Source organism: Cottoperca gobio, chromosome 3, assembly GCF_900634415.1.
Source record: "Cottoperca gobio chromosome 3, fCotGob3.1, whole genome shotgun sequence".
In the NCBI taxonomy this organism is placed as follows: Eukaryota; Metazoa; Chordata; class Actinopteri; order Perciformes; family Bovichtidae; genus Cottoperca; species Cottoperca gobio.
In genome coordinates this window covers 22,741,172-22,766,040 of record NC_041357.1, presented here as the reverse complement: position 1 = coordinate 22,766,040, position 24,869 = coordinate 22,741,172, and the positions used below count along the sequence as shown (strand labels likewise).

The following is a 24,869-nucleotide window of genomic DNA, read 5'->3' as shown; positions in this document are numbered from 1 at the left end:
AGAATTTCTGATTGTATCAACCTGAGTGTTCTCTCTCTCTCTCTCTGTCTGTCTGTGTCTCTCTCTGTCTGTCTGTGTCTCTCTGTCTGTATGTGTCTCTCTCTGTCTGTCTGTATGTGTCTCTATCTCTCTCTCTGTCTGTGTCTCTCTCTGTCTGTATGTGTCTCTCTCTGTCTGTCTGTATGTTTCTCTATCTCTCTCTCGGTGTCTCTCTCTCGCTCTCTGTCTGTCTGTATGTTTCTCTATCTCTCTCTCTGTCTGTCTGTCTGTGTCTCTATCTCTCTATCTCTCTCTCTCGCTCTCTGTCTGTCTGTCTGTATGTGTCCTCTATCTCTCTATCTCTCTCTGTCTGTCTGTATGTGTCTCTATCTCTCTCTCTCTCTGTCCTGTCTGTCTGTATGTGTCTCTATCTCTCTATCTCTCTCTCGCTCTCTGTCTGTCTGTCTGTATGTGTCTCTATCTCTCTATCTCTCTCTCGCGCTCTCTGTCTGTCTGTATGTGTCTCTATCTCTCTCTCTGTCTGTCTGTATGTGTCTCTATCCTCTCTCTGTCTGTCTGTGTCCCTCTCTCGCTCCTCTCTCTCGCTCTCTGTCTTGTATGTTTCTCTATATCTCTCTCGGTGTCTCCTCTCTCGCTCTCTGTCTGTCATATGTGTCTCTCTCTCCCTCTCTCGCTCTCGCTCTCCTGTCTATCCTGTCTCTCTTTCTCTCTCGCTCTCGTCCGGTCTGTCTGTCTGTGTCTCTCTCTCTCTCTGTGTCTCTCTCTCACTCTCTGTCTGTCTGTCTGTGTCTCTATCTCTCCTCTTCTCTCTCTCTCTTCTCCTCTCTGTCCTGCTGTCTGTCGTCTGTCCTCTCCGCGCTCTCATGTCTGTTCCTGTCCTGTCTCTCTCTCTCCCGCTCTGTCTGTCTGTCTGTCTGTGTCTCTCTCTCTCTCGCTCTCTGTCTGTCTGTATGTGTCTCTCTCTCTCTCTCTCTCTCTCTCTCTCGCTCTCTGTCTGTCTGTCTGTCTCTCTCTCGCTCTGTCTGTCTGTCTCTCTCTCTCTCGCTCTCTGTCTGTCTGTCTCTCTCTCTCTCTCTCGCTCTCTCGCTGTCTGTCTGTCTGTCTGTCTCCCGGTCTCCCGCTCTCTGTCTGTCTGTGTGTCTGTCTGTCTGTGTCGCTCTTTCTTTCTATTTCTGTTTTCTGTGGAAGTGTAAAACAAGTTTTACTCCACAGCACTGAAGTCAGCAGTGTGGGAAGTTTACAAAATACCAGCACATCAGAAGACTTGTAAAACCAGCTCTAGCAGAACGCACTGAGGTTACCTTTCATTTAAGGTGTGCATTTCCTTTAATTCCATTTGCTTGGAAATGACTGCTGAATGAACATAAAACACATCTCTACATCATATACAGCAACAGAAAGGGTGAGTTCACATACACGTACAGCACATTAAAGAGATTGTTTGATGCCTGAAAATGACATAATGATTCATACCTCATTGTGGGGACAATGTCAAACGTTATTGTTGAACAGATTTCTTCTCTCAGGAGTAAAGAGCTGAGTTTACTTTTGCGACTGCATGCAAACAAGATAAAATTCGGATGTGATATGCCATTATTATATCAGGGAAAAGGGTTTCACTTGGTTAGCTTTTAACTGGCATTGAAAGTTGTATAGTCCCTATGATGGATGTTTGTAGTATGTTATTTTAACTGTTTTTGATCCTGCCTTCAGCCATCCAGGTAAATGGTTCTGAATAATGATTGCATAAGGAGAGATGCAACAAAGGTCACCAGCCAGACTCAAACCTCAAATGTTGTGATTCATGTTCAGCATCTTAACTCCTAAAAGCCTTGATAGCGTCCCTACTTTATGTTCTTAAAGGGGTACTCAAGCAATTTAGTACTGCACTTCAATAACGTTTGTGGACTGTGAAGTAGCTGAGATATTTTTATTACCTGCTATGACTCGAGCTCTAAAAACACTGTATTCTACATTTCAATAATGCAACTCTAGTATCTTTCAGTAGACCTCTAAAGAAGGGGGCATTTGGGGTCTTTAAAACCTTCACCAGATACACAGTGTTAAACCCAAGATATTTTTCAACCTTTCAAAGCTTCCTCTAAAACCACAGACAATATTAAACAACTTGTTTCCATGGACTAAGTCAGTGCTTCTCATGACAGGTAAGGTCAACTTCATGTGGGAAGTTACACACCTGCACACCTGCAGTTTTTCTAGAGCGCCCTGCCTTGCTCAAGAGCAGCTCAACAGTGTGTAAATGAGGATTACATGTTCAACTCGGCTTACACATTCTCTCTTCACCCGTGTGAAAGAGCATTGTAATCAAACCAGTTTGCACTGCCTCACCCTATTGCACTACACTTGTGTCTCGTGACGATAGACGCTGTCTAACTTTCAGCTAGTGACCAACATTGGGTTTACAGTGTCAGCTTACTACTTGTCCATTGTCAGATGTATAGTTGTTTCCAGATGAGGACTGCGGGCATGTCTTTCAATACTGTGCCCCTGGTGGCGTCTATTGTTTGGACAGAAGGACATAGGAATCCTAAAACATCTCTATCCTCTTCCCAAGAATGAAAACTGCCTCTTCTTTTCTGCCTCACATTGTGGCTGCTGTTTAATACTTTGGATCTTTATCAGAGCATATTTACTTCCAGTGTAAGCTTTCAGGGTGTGACTTTGTGAGTGAAAGGTTGTGTGAAAACTTCCTGGATTTCTTAGCATTTCCTTTAAATTAAAAGTATTTGATTTGACCAATAAGAATGTTTTTTTTAAAGGGAGTTTAGTAGGATATATATTTCTGTACATTGCATTTGGCTACTCTTCAATTATAATGATTAAAGCACGTGATAAGTTAAAACTGTGGTATACTTTATTTACAGCTCAGGATTAAATGCCCTAATGTAAGAATAAGAGAGTTAATGCTTTTTGTTCAACTTCAAAGGAAACAGTGAGAGCCTCATTACCACGTTAATGCCCGGGCAGGGCGGGCATTGGGACATGAATAATGGATCACAGTGGGAGGGGACGGTTTCGAGGGTTGACTGTAGTTAGTTGCGTGCGTCACGTTGTCAATTGAAGACCAAGGACATGGTCTGAATGGCTGTTTTTTACCGTCACTGGAGGAACTTAACATGCACCGATCACCAGGTAATACTGATTTATTTAAATCACTTTTAGCTGATAAAATAAAGGTTAATGTTCTCTCGTGTTTGAACTTCTTATGTATCCCTAAGCATTTGTCTTATTTAGTTCTGTAACCTGCTGTGTTGAGATAAGATGTTGGAAGAAATTGCATTTACATTACAGTGTGTCGCCTGCTGCTAATTAGGATTTGACTAAAACTATTAGTCTCCAAGTAGAAGTTTAATTAGCTATACTTACACAAACCGTGCGCTTGGGACTATTAGTGTTCATTCTAATGGGACATGTGGTCCAATGCTCATCGAAATGTTTCCACTAATATATACTGGATATTGTTCTAAGATATGTTTTTAAATGTTTATACACATTGTAAAGTTAAAAAATATGAGAAAACCTATATAGCAAGGGTTTACAATATAGGCTATTAGATGTGTAATTAGGCTATTGTCTTTATTTAAGTTTAATACATTTATTTATTATATAACAATAGATCAAATAAATCATGTTTTGTAGATCAGTTTCAGGCTTTGGATAAGAACAACCTGTGTGTTATTGGACATTTAGTGCTCATTGCAGACGCAGCAAACTGCGTGTTTGTGTTCAAACACCGGCAGGACAGAATTATTACGCGCGTGTGTATAGGCCACCATATAGGCATACAACACAGGATATGAGGGTTCACAATTATACGGGCCAATAGTCCTCTGTGGTTCAACGTTTTCATATTGTGCCCTGAGGGCTGATCAGTTCATCTCACTGTCTCAGCATGTTGGAGGAATGAAGGTATCTGCCACAGACTATTAAAAACCTGTTGCTATATAGAAGGTGCCACAGCGCATTGTTATCCCCTGAAATGATTCGTCCTAAACACTTCTGGCATTTCTGCCAACAGTGCTTAAAAATAAACTCAATAAGCCTACTTTCGCTTCGCTTTGCTGCTGCAGTGATAATTTAGCTCGGGTCTCGAGTGTGGTGTTAAACACTGTTCCCAAGGGGAGCATCCCTGTGTGTTTAATGCGCTGCTCCCTCCGCGATTATTTACCTCCACTGGTGTGTGCAAACACACGGTGCCTTGTTGTCCATGGTGAATTGCAGATCATACCCGCTTTCCATCTTCCTACAGTCTATCTGCGGTTTTTTCTCTCTCTCTTCATAAAGAGAACCAAAGTCACAGGAAGTCTGGCGTCAGCTGTGCAAACTGAGCTCAAAACTCAGCCTGGCTCAAGCAACAAGAGGTGACAGTGCACAGCCGGGTTCCCAGGATTGTTCTGACCCACACCTGACCCACAGTTTTTTTTTCTTTTTAATAAGCATTAATGGATATTAATCAGATCCGGATATATTGTGTGCCTGCTAATCCAGGGACCCCTGATGGGATTCTCCAGATGGTCCTACACTAACTCCTAAATCAAGGATCTCCTTCTGATAATGCAGTTTGTTTCCACCAGCACCATATATTATTATTCCTGTGATATTCTGCTTTTTATATTGCGTTTATCTTGACTGATATTTGCATAATATGGACTTCTCATATGAAATTCATATTTGAATTCATTGCATTAGCAGCCTCATGATTCCTATTATGCCTACCTTGAAGGTGCTCTTCCTTGAACAACTGCTGCAGCCCAGTTGTTTTTCCCTGATATGCAAATCTCAGGACAGTTTCTTCTCCCCCAGGGGGAGACTCAGTTTGACGTTGATGTGTCTCATTAATCAGCAGATCAGCAAATAATACCTGCCACACACTTACCTCGGCTCTCTATGAGCTGAGTGGTCGAGCATCTGCTTTCTGCTGCACTGTTCCCAAGTGTTTTTGTTTTCATGTTTTACAGATGGGTCAGTAATAGTATTTGTCATGTTGTGTTATCATAACATGGAGCCTGGTATGTTGCAGACAGCGCTTGATTTATGGCTCCTGGCCTTAGTGAGCCTCAGATCCTCCCCTAACATTTGCTCAACAGGCCTTAAATGTTTCCTGTTGTGAGATGAAAGCCACACTAACGTCTCACTGAGGCCAGCTCTGCTTTCTAACATTCGTCTGGCTTTCGATGGATGACACAATTAATTTTACCGCAACAAATATCCATCAAACACGGGCAAGTGAGATATGTTGAGAAATTGCACGATGGAGTGTTGAGCGTGTCGGTGTTTGATATTCATGAATCATCCACTGGTTTGTGTGCATGTGTTACTAGCAATGCAGCCCATCCAGTGGGAAATGCAATGAAAAGATACGCGCATATCTCTTGTGAGAGAAGGATCACAATATGATCATTGTCTCCGTTTCCTTGTGCGTGTGTAGAAAGATTTTATCGGATGTCTGTTACGGTAAGAAAATCAGGCATAGATGGTGCTCTTTGTTTGTCTTTAACCTACACTGGCTGACTGCAGCATTTGGTTCTTGGGTGTTAAACATCTGTTAAGTGAGTTAGAATGAAGCTTTTGAGCATAATGTACTCAAACGTGCCTCAAAACAGGATTAGGGTTTGTTTCTACTCCCGTGAGATGCATTGATCCTGGACCTGGTGCTGTTACACCCACATGCAGTGAGATAAATACACAGAGGAGAAGAAGGGAGTGTTTGGTGAAGACACAAAGCACAATTTCCTGTAGTTTGTGAGAAAGTGCTCACACAATAGACAAAGCAGAGAAGAGTTTTTACATTTGAGAAGCTCCCAACCATCTAAATAATAACTTAATATGAAAATTGTTGTTGATGAATTTTCTGCTGATTGACTAATTAATGAATCGACTAACTCTTTCAGCCAGGAGTAGGTTATAGTTGCTTCACAAGTGCATCTGCGTGTACATTTGTTGTCATTTGATCATTATTGCCACTTCATTCCCACGCCCCTGATTGTCTTTCCCACCCTCCATCCACTGACTCTCTCCTCTCGTCCTCCATCAGAACCAGGCATGGCTGGGAAACCTTTCCGGGCCACTTTCATCTGGAGCAGCATTATCTCCAATCTCCACTCTCGTGTGGAGGTCAAGCGCCGGCGCCACAACCTCAAATCCTACCATGACTGCTTCCTGGGCTCAGAGTCCGTGGACGTGGTGCTGGCACACATCACCCTGAACCGTTTCTTTGGTGACGAGGCGGTGCCCCGCTACAAGGCCGTCCGTCTCTGTCAGGCCCTGATGGACTCGAGGGTGTTTGAGCCGGTCGGCGTTAAAGTATTTGGGAAGGAAAAAAAGCGAGCCACATTTGAGGACAGTAGTTGCAGTTTGTACAGGTTCCTTAGCCCGACGAGCGTGTCCTCATCATCGCTGACCAACACCAACTCTCACTCCACCAGCACCATCGAGAGCGGCTATGACTCACCGAGCATGAACAGGAACAAGAACAGCTACAGTCCATCACGTGAAAGGTACAGACTTGTGTCATAACATCTTCAGATCTCATTTTTGATTTGCTTTGTTCTCTTTTCTCCAGAGCTAATCCCAAATCCAGTATAGCTTAAACTGAGTGCGTCTGAGAACTAGTGAGGCATAACCAGAGGCTCTTGAAGTCCCATCATGCAGTTCTGTCTTGATGCTCTTAGATTCAAGTAAACCTCATTACCAGTGTGTGGCAATGGGTTGCAAGTTCAAATACAAACTTAACCTGCAAAATCAAAAAGTAATTTTAAAAGATGAAACTGACATAAATTCACTTTTTTTGCTGAGAATTAAATGAGAAGATGTGTTTTATATGAAGCTACTGTCAGCAGCTGGCTAGTTTAGTTTAGCACAAAGACTAGAAATAAGGGGAAAGAGCTAGATGGACTCCACCTACAAGCACCTCTAAAGCTTACTGATTAACATGTTATATCTTGTTTGCTTATGATACCGAAACTGTAAGTGTAACAATAACTATTTACAAGGGTTATGTGCTGGAATGCTTTTCAGGTGGTGATGACGAAACTCCAAGAAGTTACTGAGACCAGCCAGGAAATAGTCTGGCACATACATAACCATGTAAAACATAATGTGTCGTTAATTTAAAATAGAAATATAACTTATTACCATCTCGCAATCAGCGTTAATCTAACTCTTAATCTTTGAAAACAATTATTATAACATTATCTCCACTTAATATGATTATTATTATTATTATTTATATGAATTTTACTTATTAGTATAATTATTTTTAAAGAAAATTCATTTTCGTTTTGTTTATACTGTATGAAAACAAAAGTTTGTACTTTGAACAAAGTACATGTACGGACAAAATGAGTCAATAAAAAAATAAATAAAATAATATATATATTTATTAATTAGTGAGCTTTAGAGGTATTGATAAGCAGATTTTGTTACAGAGCCACTATAGCTGTTTCCCCTTATTTCCATTCTCTGTGCTGCTAAACTACGCTAACTGTCTGGCTGTAGCTTCATATTTACCGTACAGACATGACAATGGTATCGGACATCTCATCTAACTCTCAGCAATAAGGTGAACAAGTATTTACCAAAATGTCAAACTATTCCTTTTAACAAAAAAAAAAAAAAGTTTATTCTATTATTTTATTTACTTTGAGGCTAGAGAATTCATATCTGGGGAGGCTGTTGAGCACGTAGCAAACACAGACAGGGTGTATTACAGTCCTCGGCACTTTGTGATGTTGTGAGAGTGACAGCGCCAGACTGCACCAGAGAACAGGCATCGCTAATGGGAGATGGAAGATTCAGAGGAGCTATGTGCATTAACAATTTAAATGAGACTTTTGTTTTCTGCAACATTAAAGTCTTCAAAGGAATAATGTAAATATCTTATTTAATGTTAGAAACTGTTCACGGCTGGGAAATTGAGCATTTATTTAGCCCGTATGACCGGAATCAAAACGGCACTAACTGATGATCTGAATCACGGCTACTAGAAAACATTTGCTGCCACATTTGTTCCTGTTCCGATTCTTTCCAATCATCTCGACTGATTGCTCTTATTATGTGACTCTTCAGACTAGGGGTGCTGAGCTACTCCACCCACTCCCCTGTAAAATCAGACAAATCACTGGAAGACGTGCTGAGAAACCTCAACCTGAGCTCCACCATCACCCCTCAGATGATCAACCTCGGCCTCTCACAAGAGCGTAAGTCGTCTTTTATCTGAGGAGAGTAACGTAGAAGAGCTGGCAACCCGTGTTTTCATGCAGCACATGTTTAGTCGCACTATGTGTCTAAGTGTCTGTGTACGCATGACCCTAATGGCTTTTAACTCTGTGTTTTCACAGTTGTGGATGAGGTGTGGCACCAGCAGGCTGTGCTCAGGCTGCTGCAGTTGATAGAGCTCCCTCTGTTGGATAAGCTGTTAGAGGGTAAAGACGCAGCGCGGCCTCCCCTGCATGGTATGGACAGTGACCCGGACCTGTTGTACACATCCAGCTACCTAGACAGAGAAGTTCTCAAGGCCTTCAGTGAAGCACAGTAAGTCCTCGAAAGCTTATGATCTATCAGTCGTAATCTGCTAGGTTTTTTATTTTATTTTTACAGACAAACTGCTAATACAACCCTGAGTAAGACATGTGCATACGGACTTTCTCTTTGTGTGTTTTCAGGCTCTTTAACAGGAAAATGTGAGCTTTTTAGGCACTGATTATTGATTTGAACTGAAAATCATGTAAAGGTGTCGAGGTTAAAACCATTTAAATTATGGCCAGTCACTGAAATGCTGTTGAAACAAAAGGTATATACAGTGTTTGTTCTCTAATACTGTACTTTTACTGTACAATTGTAAGTTACTTGTACTTTACACTTAATTGTGCATTTCAAAGTGGCTTGTTGTACTCTTTTTACTCCACTACATTCATTTAAAAGCTAAAGTTACTACTTCCAGGTAACTTCCAGTTACTTTTACATACAAAACACATGATTAGTTTATACAATATGATGGATAGATTACAATCAGATGGTTACATTATACATACCACTTACATGCTAGTGCATCAATAATAAGGATCCAATAATATAATACTGACTGGGGGCCATTCTCCATAATTGGTGCTTTTACTTTTGATACTTTTTATGGCTATACAGTTACAGTAGTAACCATTTGAATGCAAATGTTGTAATTTAGTGTTTTGATAGTGTGGTAGTGCTACTTCTACTTAAGTATCATGATGAAATGTTTTACCTGCTTGTGTTTTTGTTGCAAAATGACCAAATACATGTTTACTGGAAGCAGGCGAGTTCTCTCTAAATCACTGGAGGCTGTGTTTAAAATAATGCCGCTCTCCCCTCAGGGCTGATGAGTGGATGTCAGGGGCAGTGGACTGTCTGGAGTTTCTTCCTGATGAAATGGTGGTGGAGGTCAGTCGAGGTTTGGCCGGTTGTGCTGACGACCTGCTGCGCTGTAAGAGTCTGCTCTATGAGGTTCTGGCTCAGCATTACGGAAACACGCAACAGCCACCTCTGCTCAGCAACCACGTTTTCGACATTCACTCGGGCATCTCGGAGCTACTGGGTAAGAGCAGACCTCTTTGGTGTGCTGTTGTTTTCAGGAGGGTCGATGAGGCTTTTATGGTGCTTAAAGGCAGGTTTCGTATATGTAGCTCAGCATTTTCATCCTGGTATTTTCTGTTGTCTTTTGTCAGTGAACGGCAAGCAAGAGCAAGCTCTGGAGTCTCTGCAGCTGAGCCTGAAGCTGCAGGACTCTCGCAGCAGGGAGGAGCTCCGCAGGCTCCTGAGATTCATGGCTGTCGCAGCCAAACCACAGGAGGTCAAACTGCACAAAGAGGTGAGTGCTTGTGTGCGTCTCGCATGCGTCAGAACATGCGTACGTCTGATCTTTGTTAACCAGAAATGACTCTCTGTTCAGATTGAGAACAGAATGGCGGTGAAAAGGTCTTTCTCAAGTGCCATCGTCTACAGCAAAAGACTCTCCAAAGGAAAGGTGGACTTGATGATTCTGTTCATGATGGATAACCACTGCGATCTGTTTAAAGTGAGTGTTCCTAATTCATTCCGTTGCCAGTGTGCGTACATGTGTCTGGTGTTGTCGGAGGGATGTAACAATCAACTTCTCTGCTAGTCACGGGGGTCGATGAAATGCTGTTTACAACCCTCACATCAGATATCACTTGAAAGAGAATTCATGAATCAAATATGTCTGACTGTGTAAGATCTCAGACAGACACACAAGCTAAGTCTACTGATCGTAATTGTATTCGTATTAATATTGTATCTTTAAGTAAAGATAAATGGAAACTCTGTGTCACTTATGTTGCTTTCTTTTCCACCAGATTCCTGTTTCATTGCACAAGATGGTCAGTGACAGAATAATAAGTATTGTGAAAGGAAATGACCCAGATGTGATAACAGGTTTGCATATTTTCATTTTATATATATATATATATATATATATATATATATATATTCATCTTATACATGCTAGAAGCCCATGGTATGGATGAAGATTTGATTTCTGCTTCTCTAATCTCTTTTTACTGCAGGATCATCATCATCATCATACTGCACAAGAGTGAGCTTCTAAGGCTTACTCAGAAAATGCACAAAAAACCACCAAAGACGAACTTTGGTCCTTACTCCGAACAATCCACGAGAACCCAAAACTCTCCGTAAAAGAAAAGAAACGGCTGCTGGGACAGTTCTATAAAGGCCACCCAGAGATATTTGTTCAGTACTTTGGAAATAGATTATCCCCTGTCAACGTGTTGCTACAGTGATATTTATTAGTTTAACAATTCACGCATTGTAATGTTTAAAGGTGTACGACGTTAATGTGATGTGAAGACGTGCAGTAAGTGGATTTGATTTGCTAGTATGTAAATAGTTTAGACTACTGAAGAAGAATGTGAATGTTGAATTGTGAGGACTCGTAATAAGCTGCGATATTTAAGAATGTATTTAATTTCTTAAGATATTTTCTTTGGTGCAGGACACTAACATGAAATGTCCCTGACAGTTCTATATGTGACAAAATGAACCAAGTGTTCTTGAGAGTATGTTTCTTATGTTTTAACACTGCAACGCTTCTTGATGGCATTCAGACAAGTCTGCATATATCTCTTTTGAATTGGATCTTTGTGCGTATGCAATAGGAACAGTGTTAGCAATACAAATGTGTCTGCTCATGTGGATTCTCATATACAATGTGATGCACAGTCGAGCTATGTCTCAAACGGAAATTGAACCTGGAAATTTGAAAGTCTGATGTTGTTCTGTAGTAAACAGTCAGAAGCATTCATGAGAATCAGCCCTCTGGGTTTTTGTGTTGCAACATACAGTATCGACAAAACAGATGTTTGTGTGTTTTAAAAAAGAAAAACTGAAAGCGTAGCTGCGTTTTAGTGGTATCTTCAGGCTTCTGTTTTGAATAAGGTTTATGTATTCCTTCTGATCAGCTGAGGAAACCGCTTCAAATCTTAAAATAAAGTACAACTGGAATTGTCAAACATTCATGTATATTGCCCCTTTTCATTGCAAACACACAATGTGTATATTCTGTTGAAAGAGAACAAATGACATCTGGTATATCAAGCACTTTATCAATTTAACAAATGATATTTACATTTGAGACAGTTTGCAGTACTTCGTATCCATTCTTACTTGACTCGCACACAAGCCTCACATATGGCTTTTACTGTTGAAAACAGATATACAGTGTATATATAGATATACCCTCCTTTTTTAGTAAAGAGTTGCATGATTCTGAAATCTAAGGCCGTTTTATGCGATTTAAGGTTCTCAGTCAACTAACAAACTTGTAAAATTGTGTTCCACATATACCGATGTTCTGTAAAACTAAAAACGAGTCCACTTTACTGCTTCTCATACGCCGTCATTGTTTACATTCAAAACATAAGCTTTCAGCTCAACATCAAGAGTCCAGTTTAAAATGCAAACATGTGTCTTTATCAATTAAGAAAAATAAAAGGTGCTTTCCTTTCCAAGACCTTCAGTTTGACTTTAGGTGGCTAACATTAAATATGCCATCGACGCTAGAAAGCAATATCACCGAACACTTAACAGTTTTTGGTGTTCTCCAGCTGTAATCAATGAGAAAGGGCCAATAAGCACTTTGCTTGATAGATGCTTAGTGGGGAGCTCTACTATAAGTAACTCTTTTAGGGGTAAACAATTCTTATCATTCAGAAGGCATTAAATACAAACACACTAAGTAAAGACGTTACTTTTTTTTTGCTGTTTTAGAGCAATTAACAGTTTTCCAAAAGGTGTAAATTTCAAAGTAGCCTTCAGACTTTATTATGTGGCAGAAGAGTGGTGTTCTGATTAATGTCAGTGTTACCTGTGAACAGGCTCAGAACAAAGGCCGGTCTCAGCAGACAAATAACGATGTAATCCGGCCGATGTCACAACTAAAGGACTGTCTGGATATAACACGTAATTATCAAGCTGAAAGGAAACATTTGTGTTTGTGTTTTCACACTTAAAGTCCACATGGCTAAAATGCAAAAAGAAGCAAATCTTTTTTTTGTCTCCCCCAAATAAAGACGTTTCAAAGCCATCTTGCCCTCGTGTAGATAAGATAAATCTAAGCCTATGAGATCAGAGGGAATCAGAGGGAATCAGAGGATGATCTTTTCCCCTCAAGTGTCATATGCTGCCCCCTGGTGGCAATGATAAGGCCTGGCATGTGCTTACTAAAAAACAAGTCTTGTTAAAATGTCCAGTCAGTTACAAAGACAGCAATAAAGCATGAAGCATCAGTTCAAACAAAAGTCAAATAAAAAAGCAAATCTCGTTTAATTCTTTTCCATTTTTATTTAAAGGAATTTGTTTTTCTCCAGTTATCTAAAAAAAAGAAAAAGCTTCGATTCCACTTTCGCCATCACTGGAACATCACAAGGCCAAAACTGAACTGTGTGCCAAAATCAATGGTTGAATTAAAAATTTTGTACAGTATAATGAGCAGTCTTTAAAAATAAAAACTGTTGACAAAAAAAAAGCCACGAGAACACTCAGGTATACATACTGTAGGTATGTCTGTGTGAGTGTGTGTGTATGTGTGTATGCTTGTCTTCTGTACAGAGATAAATGGATGTATAATCTGTCAGACGCACTCAAACATGTGGACATGTACATTTACCCCATGTGACCACCTGTTAAGATTACATTCTCCAAAAGGTTTAGTGTGTGTTTAAGTTGGTTTATCGAATCCTCTTCTGTTGGCGTGCACGGTAGATGTCGTGTATGGGCGGAGCCACAGCTCCTTTGTCATCCTCCTCGTCGGAGTCTGCGTTAGGCCTCTTGAGTGACTTGGCAACAGCATGATTCTCCATGGAGCCGTTGCCCTCCCCTCCTGCATCGGGCTGTCTACCGGTGATCAGCTCTACAGCAGCATCAACAGCTATAGAGACAGAAGATACATCACTAACACAATTTATGCCAATTCATTTAACAGCGGTGATTTGATGGTTGGGTGTTGCTTTGATCACTGCACAAACATCTGACTGACATTTCCTTCACCAGAGCCACGTTGGTAGTGTGGAGTCTGGATTTGCAAAAGCAACTTACTCTCAGGAAGTGTGCATCTCCTGAATGTTTCCATGATCTCATCCACTTGAACAAAGGGTCCCTGCAGCCGGGGGGGGGGGGGGGGGGAGAAAAAACCACAAACTTATTGCATTCTAGCCGTTAAAAGAAAGCCCTGCTCCTTTCGTCTTCTATTCATTACCAGCAAATAAGAGCTTGATGGTATTAAGCTGCTGCTACTCACAGTGAAGCACGTAGGCGGAGGGAGCAGCTTCATTAGGACAACAGCAGCTGGGGGGACTGGGAAAACTCCACCAGGGACAGGGTGTAAACCTGGAGCTGTGGGGAGGAACACAAGAAGAAGACATCAAAGATGGATTCTTTTATGAGTTAAAGTAAATGTAGGAGAGGCCTCAGCAACAACATCATTCTTAAACAGAGTTTTACTGATTTGTTACAACATCCATGGACGACGTACGGGCGAGGTGACGTGGCTGGAAGGGGATCATCTGATTGGTGTCAGGTTTGGGGTACTCGGGTTTACGGTCGGCGTCATCCTTTAGTGCCGGCGTAGAGGGCGTCACCACGGTCTCCGGGAGCAGCTGTTGTCAGTTTGGCACGAGACACATCCTACAAACAGTTTAAATATCAGTTGAGAGAAAAGCCTGATGTGTATACTTGCTCTGTCATTTATAAAGGCCAACAACACACCTTGTATCCAAGGGCCTTGAGTTCACTACCGGAGCATGGATACAGGTCCATGAACTTGTATCTATCTACAAGCAAGGCTGTTTCTTTGCCCTCGTACTCGTCCTTAAAGGCAGTGAATCGCCTGCGCTCCACTTTCAGGATACTGGCCAGGTCTCCTATGTTGCTCTCAAAACCCAAAAACCGAGCCCAGATCTCACTGAAAGGATGAAATTAAAACAAAAATCAACAGACGGACATCCTTTAGAGATATCCATCATTACGGCACTTACATACGTGCGCACGACTTAAATCAATACTTGACGTTACCCTGACTTCTCTGGTGACAAGCTTCCTGAGGTGAGGACACGTTCAAACAGAACCCTGGTGTTGTTGTCCTCTGGAGAAGGAAACGGCAAAGGAAGACACAAAAACACAAAACCGTTTAAGACATTTATCTTCCATTATTATGATAATAAAGGAGAAATCTTTCATATTATGAAGAGCTGATAGCAGGACATCGCTGCTGTCTCGTTTAGATCAATGGATTAGTAGTCAAGAACACATTTCCTACACATAACCTACCATTAAGATGTGAGAGGTAATCAATGTATGCCAGTATGTACTCTGGAATGTCACCGTATTTTTTCAAACCAAGCTCAAAAATCTTGAAGGCCACCGATTTATCCTGCGGGAAAAGATGAAGAGGTTACCCCCCCCCACAAAACAAGACATTTAAGATTGATTTTAGTCACACCGTACATATACTAAACATGTGGTTATGTGCAGTTACCTTGCTGCAGTAGTACTCCATCAGAGCTGCCGTCACATACACGTGGTGTCGCGTGCGTAGATCCTCTCGGGCCTTTTTGAAGATGGTGCGACCCGACTTGATCCCCTCGGCCCTCCTGGCAAACTTCATGTACTGTATGTAGACCAGCGTGGGGTCGATGTCCTCAATGGTCAGCAGTTTGTTATAGATGCCGTGGACCTTCTCGTACTTCATGCGACTCTACGAGGAAAGCAAAAGACACACGCTGATAAGTCGACCCGTTTCTTCCTGTGGCGACTCAAATCTGTGCCGAGGAAGCGACTGGACGCTCACTTCTTCAGTAGTCGGCGAATGAAAAGTACAGCAGCATGTTCTTCTTCAGAAGAGTCCCGATGGCACGTTCATAGATGTTAGCTGCCTCGTCACTAAACAGCTTGGAATTATTCATATCCTGAGAAGAAAAACATTTAAAGAAGCGTTTTGAGCTGAAAGCTTGACTTAAAAAAACAAACAAAGAAGAAGAAGAAGAAGAAACTCAAAAGTTTTATTTTCACAATTTCACATAAAATTTTAATCTGCTGGTTTTTTTGTTTTGTTTTTTGTAAATCTCTTACCCCTTTCTCTGCCAGCAGTTTACTGGACTGCTCCAGGTACTGTGCTGCCTCATACCATACGTCAGGATGGTGGCCCAGCACCAGCAGGCACTGCTCATAGGCAAACATCACTGCAACACAGAACACAACAATTGACTACAATTCATAAAAGAATGAGTCAACTTACTGCCCTCTAGTGGCTGCATTCCTACAGTAGAAAAGCTTCATATGTTATGTATCTCCGTTGACTCAAAATATGAATAAAATTGCCAACCAGTGTAATTACTGGAATCACAGGCCCTTTGGGGAATATACACAGCACATCCTGATCACAAGCAGTCACCTCTCTTTGTGATGAGGGTCTGGTCTTCTGTGCGCAGCGGGTTGCTTTTTTCCCACTGGATGTACTTCTTCCACATGTCCACTTGCTGGGCTTCCTGAGGGGAGTTCTGTGGCGGTACTGAGGGTGCATTCCTGTCCAACCCCTTCATCACAGTCTCATACTCCTGAATTACGCAGACCGTGCAACAATCTGTATCAGTTTACAAAGACGGCACAAGGATTCAAAAATAGGGTTGTGCATATGCGTGACACTTTGTCTCACCTTTGCCACTCTCCTGGCATTCATGTAGTCCCTACTTCGGTCCTCAATCATCTTTTTGGCCAAGTGTACATTGATTCCCTGTTTCATGAAAAAGGCGGGTCAGTCCTGCACTTCATCGCTCACATTTCAACAGCTGAAACTGTACACGTGTAAGCACACAGAGGTCCTGGGTGGGTCACTCACCTCCTCATATTTGCTATAATCTCTCCAGAGCTGCTCAATGTTGATCATGGGGTTAACGCAGCCCCTCTGGTACACCCGCCGCACTGCGGTGATTCGCTGGTTCTCTGCGTATGAGCCCACGGCCTCCCTAATAAAACACAAAACAAATATGTCAACATTTAAGAGTTGGCTAACAATGTTTATGAAGTCTCAAAATATTACAGGGAACACACTTACACTCCTTTGAGGAAGTTAATGTAGTCCACCCAAATCTGAGGGGAGGAAAGAATAGCTGTTAGGCGACAGTAGTGAACACTTATATACACGGGTACAAATAAATAGCACGGATCCGTGTACCTGATATGACATAATTTCCATGCCAATTTTATCCAGGGCGAAGTCATACGCCTGCGCCATCTTCTCTCTGCGGGTAATCAAATGAAGGGATGTATGTGCATCTTACAGTACAGCAGTATGTTATACTTAACCCCACTATGAAGCATGTTCTCTTACTTGTAGGTGGGCAGCTTTCCTTTGGTCTCTCGAACATATGAGAGGTAACATTTCCACAGGTCGATGTGCAATACTTTCATTAGGCATCTCTGAAACAACTACAAGGGCAACAATACAAGATAAAATAACTAGAATAGACACAAACAATCTTCTACTAGACAACTCATCTTCAGTGTGTCGTTCATTTGGCTTTATAAACTCATGCTCTGAACTAGCATGCCGATCGTTAGCGGCATGTCCCATGTAGGAGGATTACTAGAGAAGCGTATTTTTACTTCAGCCCTCATGCCAGATTTAGAGGGGAGGCGCCATCTTTCACTGAGCGCAGTTGTGCAGTGCACTTAGGTTATTCTGCTTCATTAGACAGGCCTCAGATGTGCCCTACATTTCAGTGAGCTCCCTTCAAACTGGAATGAATACACCAGAGCTTGAAGCTGGTCTGAGGGATGTGTTGTCTTTGTGTGTTGAATTAACATTTAGGCAAAAAACTGATCAGGATACAATCACATGATTTATTAAAGTGGAAACGCAGTGAGAAAACCAGTTCCATCCAACGCACAGGTTAATAGTGTCATCGGTTAAATATATTTACATTTAAATTAAAATCATGGTTATATATATATATATATATATATATATATATATATATATATATATATATATAAAAATGTGCTACCAACAAAGAGATTTTTTTTTTAAAACCTGATAATACAGCCATGGTTGCAAGTCAGTATACAGAGAAGTCAACTCACACTTTTATTTATTTATTTTCAAAAAATAAATGTTCTCCCATCTGCAAACCTTCCGTGCTTGTTGGGTCACAAATGACATGCCTTCCACATGCACGTCTCAGATGCCTTGTAATACAATGTCATTACTGGACACTATAATAGTGTGAAAGTATATTTTAGTGGAAATCCCAAAAATCATTGCAGCGTTAAACAGCTAGACTAATCAGATGACCCTTCCCGATTATTAAAGTCACAAACGAGTCAGCTTCCAGGACTGTGATGGACACTTACCTTTTCTACCTTGTCATAGTTTTTAGCCTTGATCTGCAAATAAGAGTGTAAATGCAATGTTAATTCAAAAGTCTCCTCTACTTTTATGGCTTGCAGGAAACATGCATTCATGCAAATGAAACCACACACACATACACACACACACACACTAGACTTTTAAGATCAACAAAGTGAAATTCACACAAGGACAAATTACTTTTAAAATGGGGTTTATTTTCATTGCGCCACATAACCCAGAAACGTTACAGAAAAAATACTGACAAAATGCAGATTGTAAATAAAGAACAAACTGAAGAAGTGCTATTTGTATATTGGTATTTGATATTAAAAACAACGGATTAGCTCTCACAGCCTTAGGTGGGCCTGTTCCCTTGGTAAACACTGTTGCAGCGATGCACTTTATATGGTCTTCTGTTGATGAGGCTGTTGTTGCAGCTGCATTAGCACTCCAGGTTGGTCGACCTATTCTATCCCATTGTGTTTCTGTGTGTCGCACTTATATTGGTTTGGCTTATTTAAAGCTATTGTACTGCATTTAAAAACATTTCTCCTATTTGAAGCTAATGTACTTGGAAGATTCCTGCTGTTCTGAGTTGTGTCCTCGCGTCTGTTTGCACTTATTGTAAGTCTCTTTGGACTAAAGTGTCAGCTAAATGTAATTAATGTGCTCTACAAAGTAAAGAAGCTGAATCAAAGCCGTCTGGAAGACAAAGGGAACAGTCACATGATTAACATTGCAGGTGAGGTTTTCAAAGGATGCCTACAGTGATGTTTACAGAATTCTGTTGATAATATTCACACATTATCAATGAGTATTGAGACACATCCCAGATACTGTGATAGCAACCTCTCTCTCCCTCTATCCCCTTGTAACCTGTCAACTCTGAACCGTCAATTGTTGATTACTGGCCCAAAAAAACACTTTAAAAAACATAAATCTTTCTGTATCTACATTGGAGTAAAAATACAGTACAAAACATCCAAAAGTGAAATGCAAAATTCAACAATTGAAGATGAAAAGTCCATTTTGGTTATTATACAACTAATGAACAAAGCAATGCAAAATGCTGAGGTGTTGCACACATTTTATGCAAATTGCCAACTTGATCTCTCTTACAACACAGAAAAAAGGAAACTTTCAAATGTGGGACAACCTCTAAACTGGATCTGTACAAAACGTGTTTTCTAAGGAAATCTTTGTACACACTATTCAGTAAAACCCTGACTGCAGTGTGGAGTGCCTTTAGGGTACATTCCCAAAAAAAGACTGACCTACATTACTCATTCAAGGCACATCCGACACATTTAGCTCTCGCCTTCATTAAAGATCAGACGAGGCAAATGTGATCTCTATAAGAGGAGAGTGTTTAGGACACACATCCACTGGGTTTATTGTTTATTTTTAACCAAGAATTCAGTTAATTCACCTGCAAAATCTCATGTAATGCCTCAGATTTACAATCTGGAATATGAAGTTCTAGCTTTCTTCTGACTAAATACAAGATTTTCGGAGCTTTTTTAGATGTAAAACATTTGGTTACAATGAATGAAGTGTGTAAAGTCTGAGATGCGTCTCCATCAGCTACATAACGTGCAGGAGTTAAGACTGCAATAATGTTACAATATGTTGGTGAAATGGTTACAGATACTTCTAGATGCTCCTTCTGGAAGGAAACGTTACTACACCTCTAGTGGACGCTTTAAGGGTGAGTTGTTAGTACCTGGTTGCATAATGGCCTCATAAAGCAGACTACTAAAAATCACAGCTAGAAAAAATAAATATACAAGGCACCTATATGATCTTTAAAGCACACTATCAACTACACACTGACGCAACAATAAAGCTGTGAATACACAAAAACCTGATTGCATTTGGTTACTGCTTTTAGATCCTTTATGCGGTACAATATCTCAAATAAATACAATGACATTGTCATATTTTCTTTCTATGAGAAAATAAATTGGCCTCGAACATAATGTTATAAAAAAAATATATATATAAATTCAACAAACTCCAGCCTGGTGTCAGATAACATGTGCTGGCACTTTGTCTCCACTGGGTGTTTCAGTGAATGCAAATAATCCTGGTTGAGCGGGACTCCCTAAAAGACATGAGCAATGAACAAGACTCGACTATGATTTGTCTAATTTACAATTGATGCAAATGAGGACTTATGTAAAATCTCACGGGAACCGGACTCTCTCTCTCTCTCTCACACTCACACCCTGCACTCTTCGAAGGGAAATGCAGAGTATGGAGAATTTCACACAAGTGGGTTTTTTTCCCTGAGAATACGAGGGTTTCGTAGGCTAACGTGGGTCAGTAAATGTATAGTTCTAATTTACATGTAGTTCTAATGTGGGGGGGGGGGGGGGGGGGGGTCAGAACTAATCCACATACTTACCAAATAAGGGAATGTCCTAACCTATTGAAATGTACTGCCAACACATGCCGTGGTTTAAAATTCTGATTTAAAATCTACAGCCAGAAACAAATAAATAACTTCATGCCAGTTCAAATGTCCAGTCTCTCATTGTAGTAAACAGAAACCTCTGTGCAAATATGCCAAACTAGAATCTTGGGTTGCGTTTCGGGCTGAATTGTGGTTTGGAGTTAAGTGGGGAGAGGTGATGGTTAAGTAATGGAAAGAAGTAATAACGTAACAATAAAAACATTTTTAACGGTACATTTCTTTCTTTTAATTTAAAGCACTGGCCTATTTGCAGTGTAATTGGCTCCTCCATTTTTTTTGCCCACTTTCTCCTAAACTGTCTGTAACAAATACGTTTTTCTATTAAATTCAAAATATAATGTCCCTGTCTGGAGTTTTACTAAAACAATATCAGGGTAACAATGGGCTTGTTTTGAGTCAATCAAAAATATTCCACGTCACATATAAGAAAAAATATACTTGACCCGACAAAGTTAATGTTGGGGTGTTTAAAAGTACTTTAATTTCTCTGATCTTCTGCCTATTCTTTAAGATTCGAAAATAAACGTCCCTAGTAGCTGTAGCGACAGCTCTGCTCTCTCTTTATGTTGTTGCTGTTGATGCCCGTCAACTTTGTTAGAGCGGGTAATATGCTCATAGTGAATTCTCCTATTTCCGTGCCATACGAATGTATGCAACTGAAAGATGAATTCATTTGTGGAGCGTGACACGGATGACTTACTGGTACAGTACAAGTACAGTTAGTGCCATCTGTAGGTTAGAATAAATTATTAAAAAAAAGGACTGTTCTTAATATGCCTAGACCATTAGAAAAAGGCAGCAATGAGTTATTTTTCCATTTCATCAACTATATCACACCAGGCCTTTTCATGCACTGGGTACATCGGTGAAGACGATATAGGATATGGGGGGGGGGGGTATAGCAGGGGGCAGGAGTAGCTTCACCGAGGGGAGCAACCCCACAACAACAAACCACAACAACCTCAACATACAGCAACATTCAACGCACAGCATAGGGGTAATCATTATCCAGAACTACACACTGACCTTTGAACTAAAGGTTACATTCTGATGCTTGATAATGCTGTGAAACTTTGTGTAAACAAATGTGTTAAACACCAATTGCCGCAGTTATCTGCAGAGGTGGATGGCATCAGAGAATGCACTTCACCGGGGTTAGCAAAAATTATTATGTGCAAGGAAACATTAATCATCCTTTCAGTAGCTTATTGCATAACAGCAAAGCCTTTTAATGGCATCAAGGCTAATGGATCACTGGGCGTATATTCAGGAGGACTGGGGAGAAATTTCTCAAGGAAAGAATGGCCCACACAATCAAAATATTTGTTTATAAAAATTACCCGAAAGAAATGACACAGGAGGCAATAAATTGACACGACAAGTGAATAAAAGGCTAATGCACTCCAATACCATTAAAATAGTTTTAATACTGTTGCAGACCAAACATGCAACAAATGCACTTTACCCCATTTAAATATGACGCAGAAAATATATATATATATTTTTTTTTCTTTTTAAATCCTGGGAACATAAGAAGAATTTTCTGAAAAAGAAAATAGTTAGATCTAATTTCCCCTTTGTTTTTGTTTAAAGGCACAATTCTTAATGAGCCTAGCTAGAGCCTGACACACTAAAAGGGCTTTTACATTTGTGCATGTTCATTACAGGTCCTTCAAAGTGTAGAATATTCTTAGGCAAGTAGATTCTGTAAACTGTAAAAATCGATTTATTCATTACTTTTGACCATCAATAATAAATTCAAGCTAAAAAAAAAAAAATGCACCCAAACAAAGTAGTCAGGCCTAGTGACTCAAATGACAAATTGTGACTTTAAACTTCATTGAAGAAAGAGACATTTTGTTTGTGTGAAAATCACATTGTTGATCATGTTAGAAAAATTCCCAGCCATGCACACTAAAGAAAAGAAAAAGTATTAACCTCTGCTTCAATGAATAGTTTCCAGAATCTGCCAGAACTTGGGAACTGTGTGACAAGTCGCTCATATGTCTTCCTTGCTTTATCTATGGGTTGGTTCTAAAGAAGAAGGACGCATTTACATTCCACACTATTCAACATATTATAAGCAATCATATGGGAGAAAAAGACTAAGTGCTTTGTATTTTAACAACCTCTAAGCCCTTTGTCCCCCCCACCCATATTCCCAGTTTGCTTAACCCCAGGAATACAACTCTGTGTCACTAAACCTGTGCTTCTCGAATCAGAATGCTCCATGCGTCAAGGTCATATGGGTTTTCTTCCAACTTCTTCTCTGCCTTCTTCACCTTCTCTGGAATATACTCTGGTGCTACCTGAAAGACAACACAAAGGCACAGGGGGGGAAAGGGTTATGCTGCTGAATAGACTTGCGGTGCACTGTGATGCTTGTGGTCTCTAGGTGCTCTCGGCTTAGAAGGGTCAACATAACGCTAAATACAGGCTTATAATATAGGAATGATTATTGACCACGCCTGTTAAGTGTGTGGAAAAACTATTAAGATACATAAACATTGCAGCTATTTAAGGAGCTAAAATCAAGTTACAAACACAGAATGCCGTTTTCCCTCCCACTAGCTAGCTAACGTTAGCTCTTTATAGCTGGCACCACTGGGAAGCATCCAGTACCGTGAATCCGTTACATTGACTTTCTGGAAGTAGCTAAACGTGTATATCATGTTAACACGCAGGCAGTGTTAAGTTAGCTTAACGCGTAAACGTTGGGCGACTAACGTTGGTAACTTAGCAACAATGCTATATTAGCCAGCCAATATGGCGTACGACAGGCTAAAGTTAGAGCTTTACGACAACCCACCCCCGGACAAGGCATCTCCGTAATTGTGTAATATTAGCCAATACTGATGAATAAACCTAACACACTGCATATAATGCAGCAGAGTGTACATGCTAATGAATAACACGCAAGGTAAATTATGCTAGCCCTTCAGCAGAACTGCATGTAACGTTAGCTACCTGGTCGGCGGCTCCCTCGGTGGACATGGCTGGAAGAGTAATCTAGGTTATAAATGTTATATCAATTGGATTAACGATCAAATAATAACGTGGTGGTAATAAAAAAAAAACGACTAAATAATCGGCATAGCTTCAAAAAGGTTGATCACATTGCCCTCAAGCAACTAGCTGCTATACGGCTGGCCGATATTTTAAAATGGCGTGAAACTTGTGTTGAGCTCAGCCAGTCGCGTCAACAATAGTACTTCCGGAACCTTCAAAAATAAAACATTGTCTACACATCTCCACAAAGATAATCTGGCTAACACACCTACATGAGTAATGTAACTGCGTAAATTATGTTGCACTGTAATTAAATGTATCCTCACACTTTTCATGGGAGTTAGGATTTGGTATGGGTTGATGCCTATACTGGAGCATTTTCTCGCCTAGCAGATAATGCATTTTGGGAGCCTGACATGGGGATTTTATTTTTTGCGGAAATGATATGTTGCACTATAATACAATACATTCTCCTCACATTTTTTTTTGTGGGAGTCAGGAAGTGGTGTTGAGGCCTATACTGAAGTATTTGCTCGCCTGTTACAAATCAGATGATGCATTTGGTAGCCTTATTTTTCAATTAGGAGCTATAGGCCTAGAGGAGGATGTACCCGCTATATTTTATTTTCTATTTTATGTCTTATGATTTATGTTAATGTTATTAGTTACCTAAAAAAGCTTAAAATGTAGGTCTAACAAAAAAATATTGTACTTTGTCAAAACATGTGTATATATGTTTATGCATGTCGAGCACGTGCATTCAGGTGACTCATGAAACTGGAAACCAAGTCTCCAATTTTGGCCGATTTTGGCTCGCAGACCATTAGACAAGTACATACCTTTATATTTGGACTGCCCTATAACTCCGTAAGGTTATGTTTAGAAACCGAAGCCACTTTGTATGTAGGAATATACACAATTGTGTTACGTTGACTAAAATAGCAAAAGATCTATCAGCAATCAGTAACACAACAAAAGCTAATTTTGTACTGCAAAATGCTGGTCACATTGCTGGCCAGTAGGGGGAGACAAATTATAGTCACCAAGAGCCCGCGCTTGTGTGTATCTGGCCCGAAACAGACCAAAGCAAAAGACAACAGAGCAGTTACCTGATCCCAAGTGAACAAGTGTCTTTTTGTCACCAAGTGTCTTCTTTTTTTCTCTCAAGAAGAACAAGTCTAGTCAAGGTCTATGATTACTCTTTATTTATTTTGTTCTCATTATTCATCGTATCATAGAGTAGTACTTTTTAAAAACTATTTTCTTGTACTAATATAGTGTTTTTACACTTTTATGAACGTGGTTGTTATTGGGTCTTGATGGACCCAACATTTGTAAGGAAATAAAAATAAATTAAGTTTTGATTTAAATTTAGAGAAATCATGCCCTAACAAGATATGGATGATGTAGCATTGTTAGTGTACACTGTTAATGAGGTCTTCTTCGTCATAG

The 24,869-nt window shown here is 40.4% G+C and overlaps 2 protein-coding genes across 2 annotated transcripts; one reads left to right on the top strand and one right to left on the bottom strand.

Moving 5' to 3' along the window:
- The first annotated feature begins 3,078 nt into the window (after window positions 1-3,078).
- On the top strand, window positions 3,079-11,542 carry depdc7a (DEP domain containing 7, paralog a). Its single transcript, XM_029459244.1, is given in 10 exon segments — window positions 3,079-3,153; window positions 6,056-6,518; window positions 8,089-8,219; window positions 8,361-8,553; window positions 9,369-9,589; window positions 9,720-9,862; window positions 9,944-10,069; window positions 10,368-10,446; window positions 10,578-10,612; window positions 10,614-11,542. Coding segments are annotated over 10 exon segments (1,605 nt in total). The 5' UTR covers window positions 3,079-3,137; the 3' UTR covers window positions 10,812-11,542.
- Window positions 11,543-12,323: 781 nt separating this feature from the next.
- cstf3 (cleavage stimulation factor, 3' pre-RNA, subunit 3) lies at window positions 12,324-23,551 on the bottom strand. Its single transcript, XM_029425428.1, is given in 21 exon segments — window positions 12,324-13,456; window positions 13,624-13,684; window positions 13,826-13,920; window positions 14,060-14,183; window positions 14,185-14,211; window positions 14,293-14,488; window positions 14,599-14,668; window positions 14,854-14,956; window positions 15,062-15,280; window positions 15,363-15,491; window positions 15,655-15,764; window positions 15,977-16,139; window positions 16,238-16,315; window positions 16,421-16,547; window positions 16,637-16,671; window positions 16,757-16,823; window positions 16,913-17,010; window positions 17,935-17,967; window positions 22,347-22,442; window positions 22,613-22,717; window positions 23,376-23,551. Coding segments are annotated over 21 exon segments (2,163 nt in total). The 5' UTR covers window positions 23,403-23,551; the 3' UTR covers window positions 12,324-13,256.
- Between the last annotated feature and the right edge of the window lie 1,318 nt (window positions 23,552-24,869).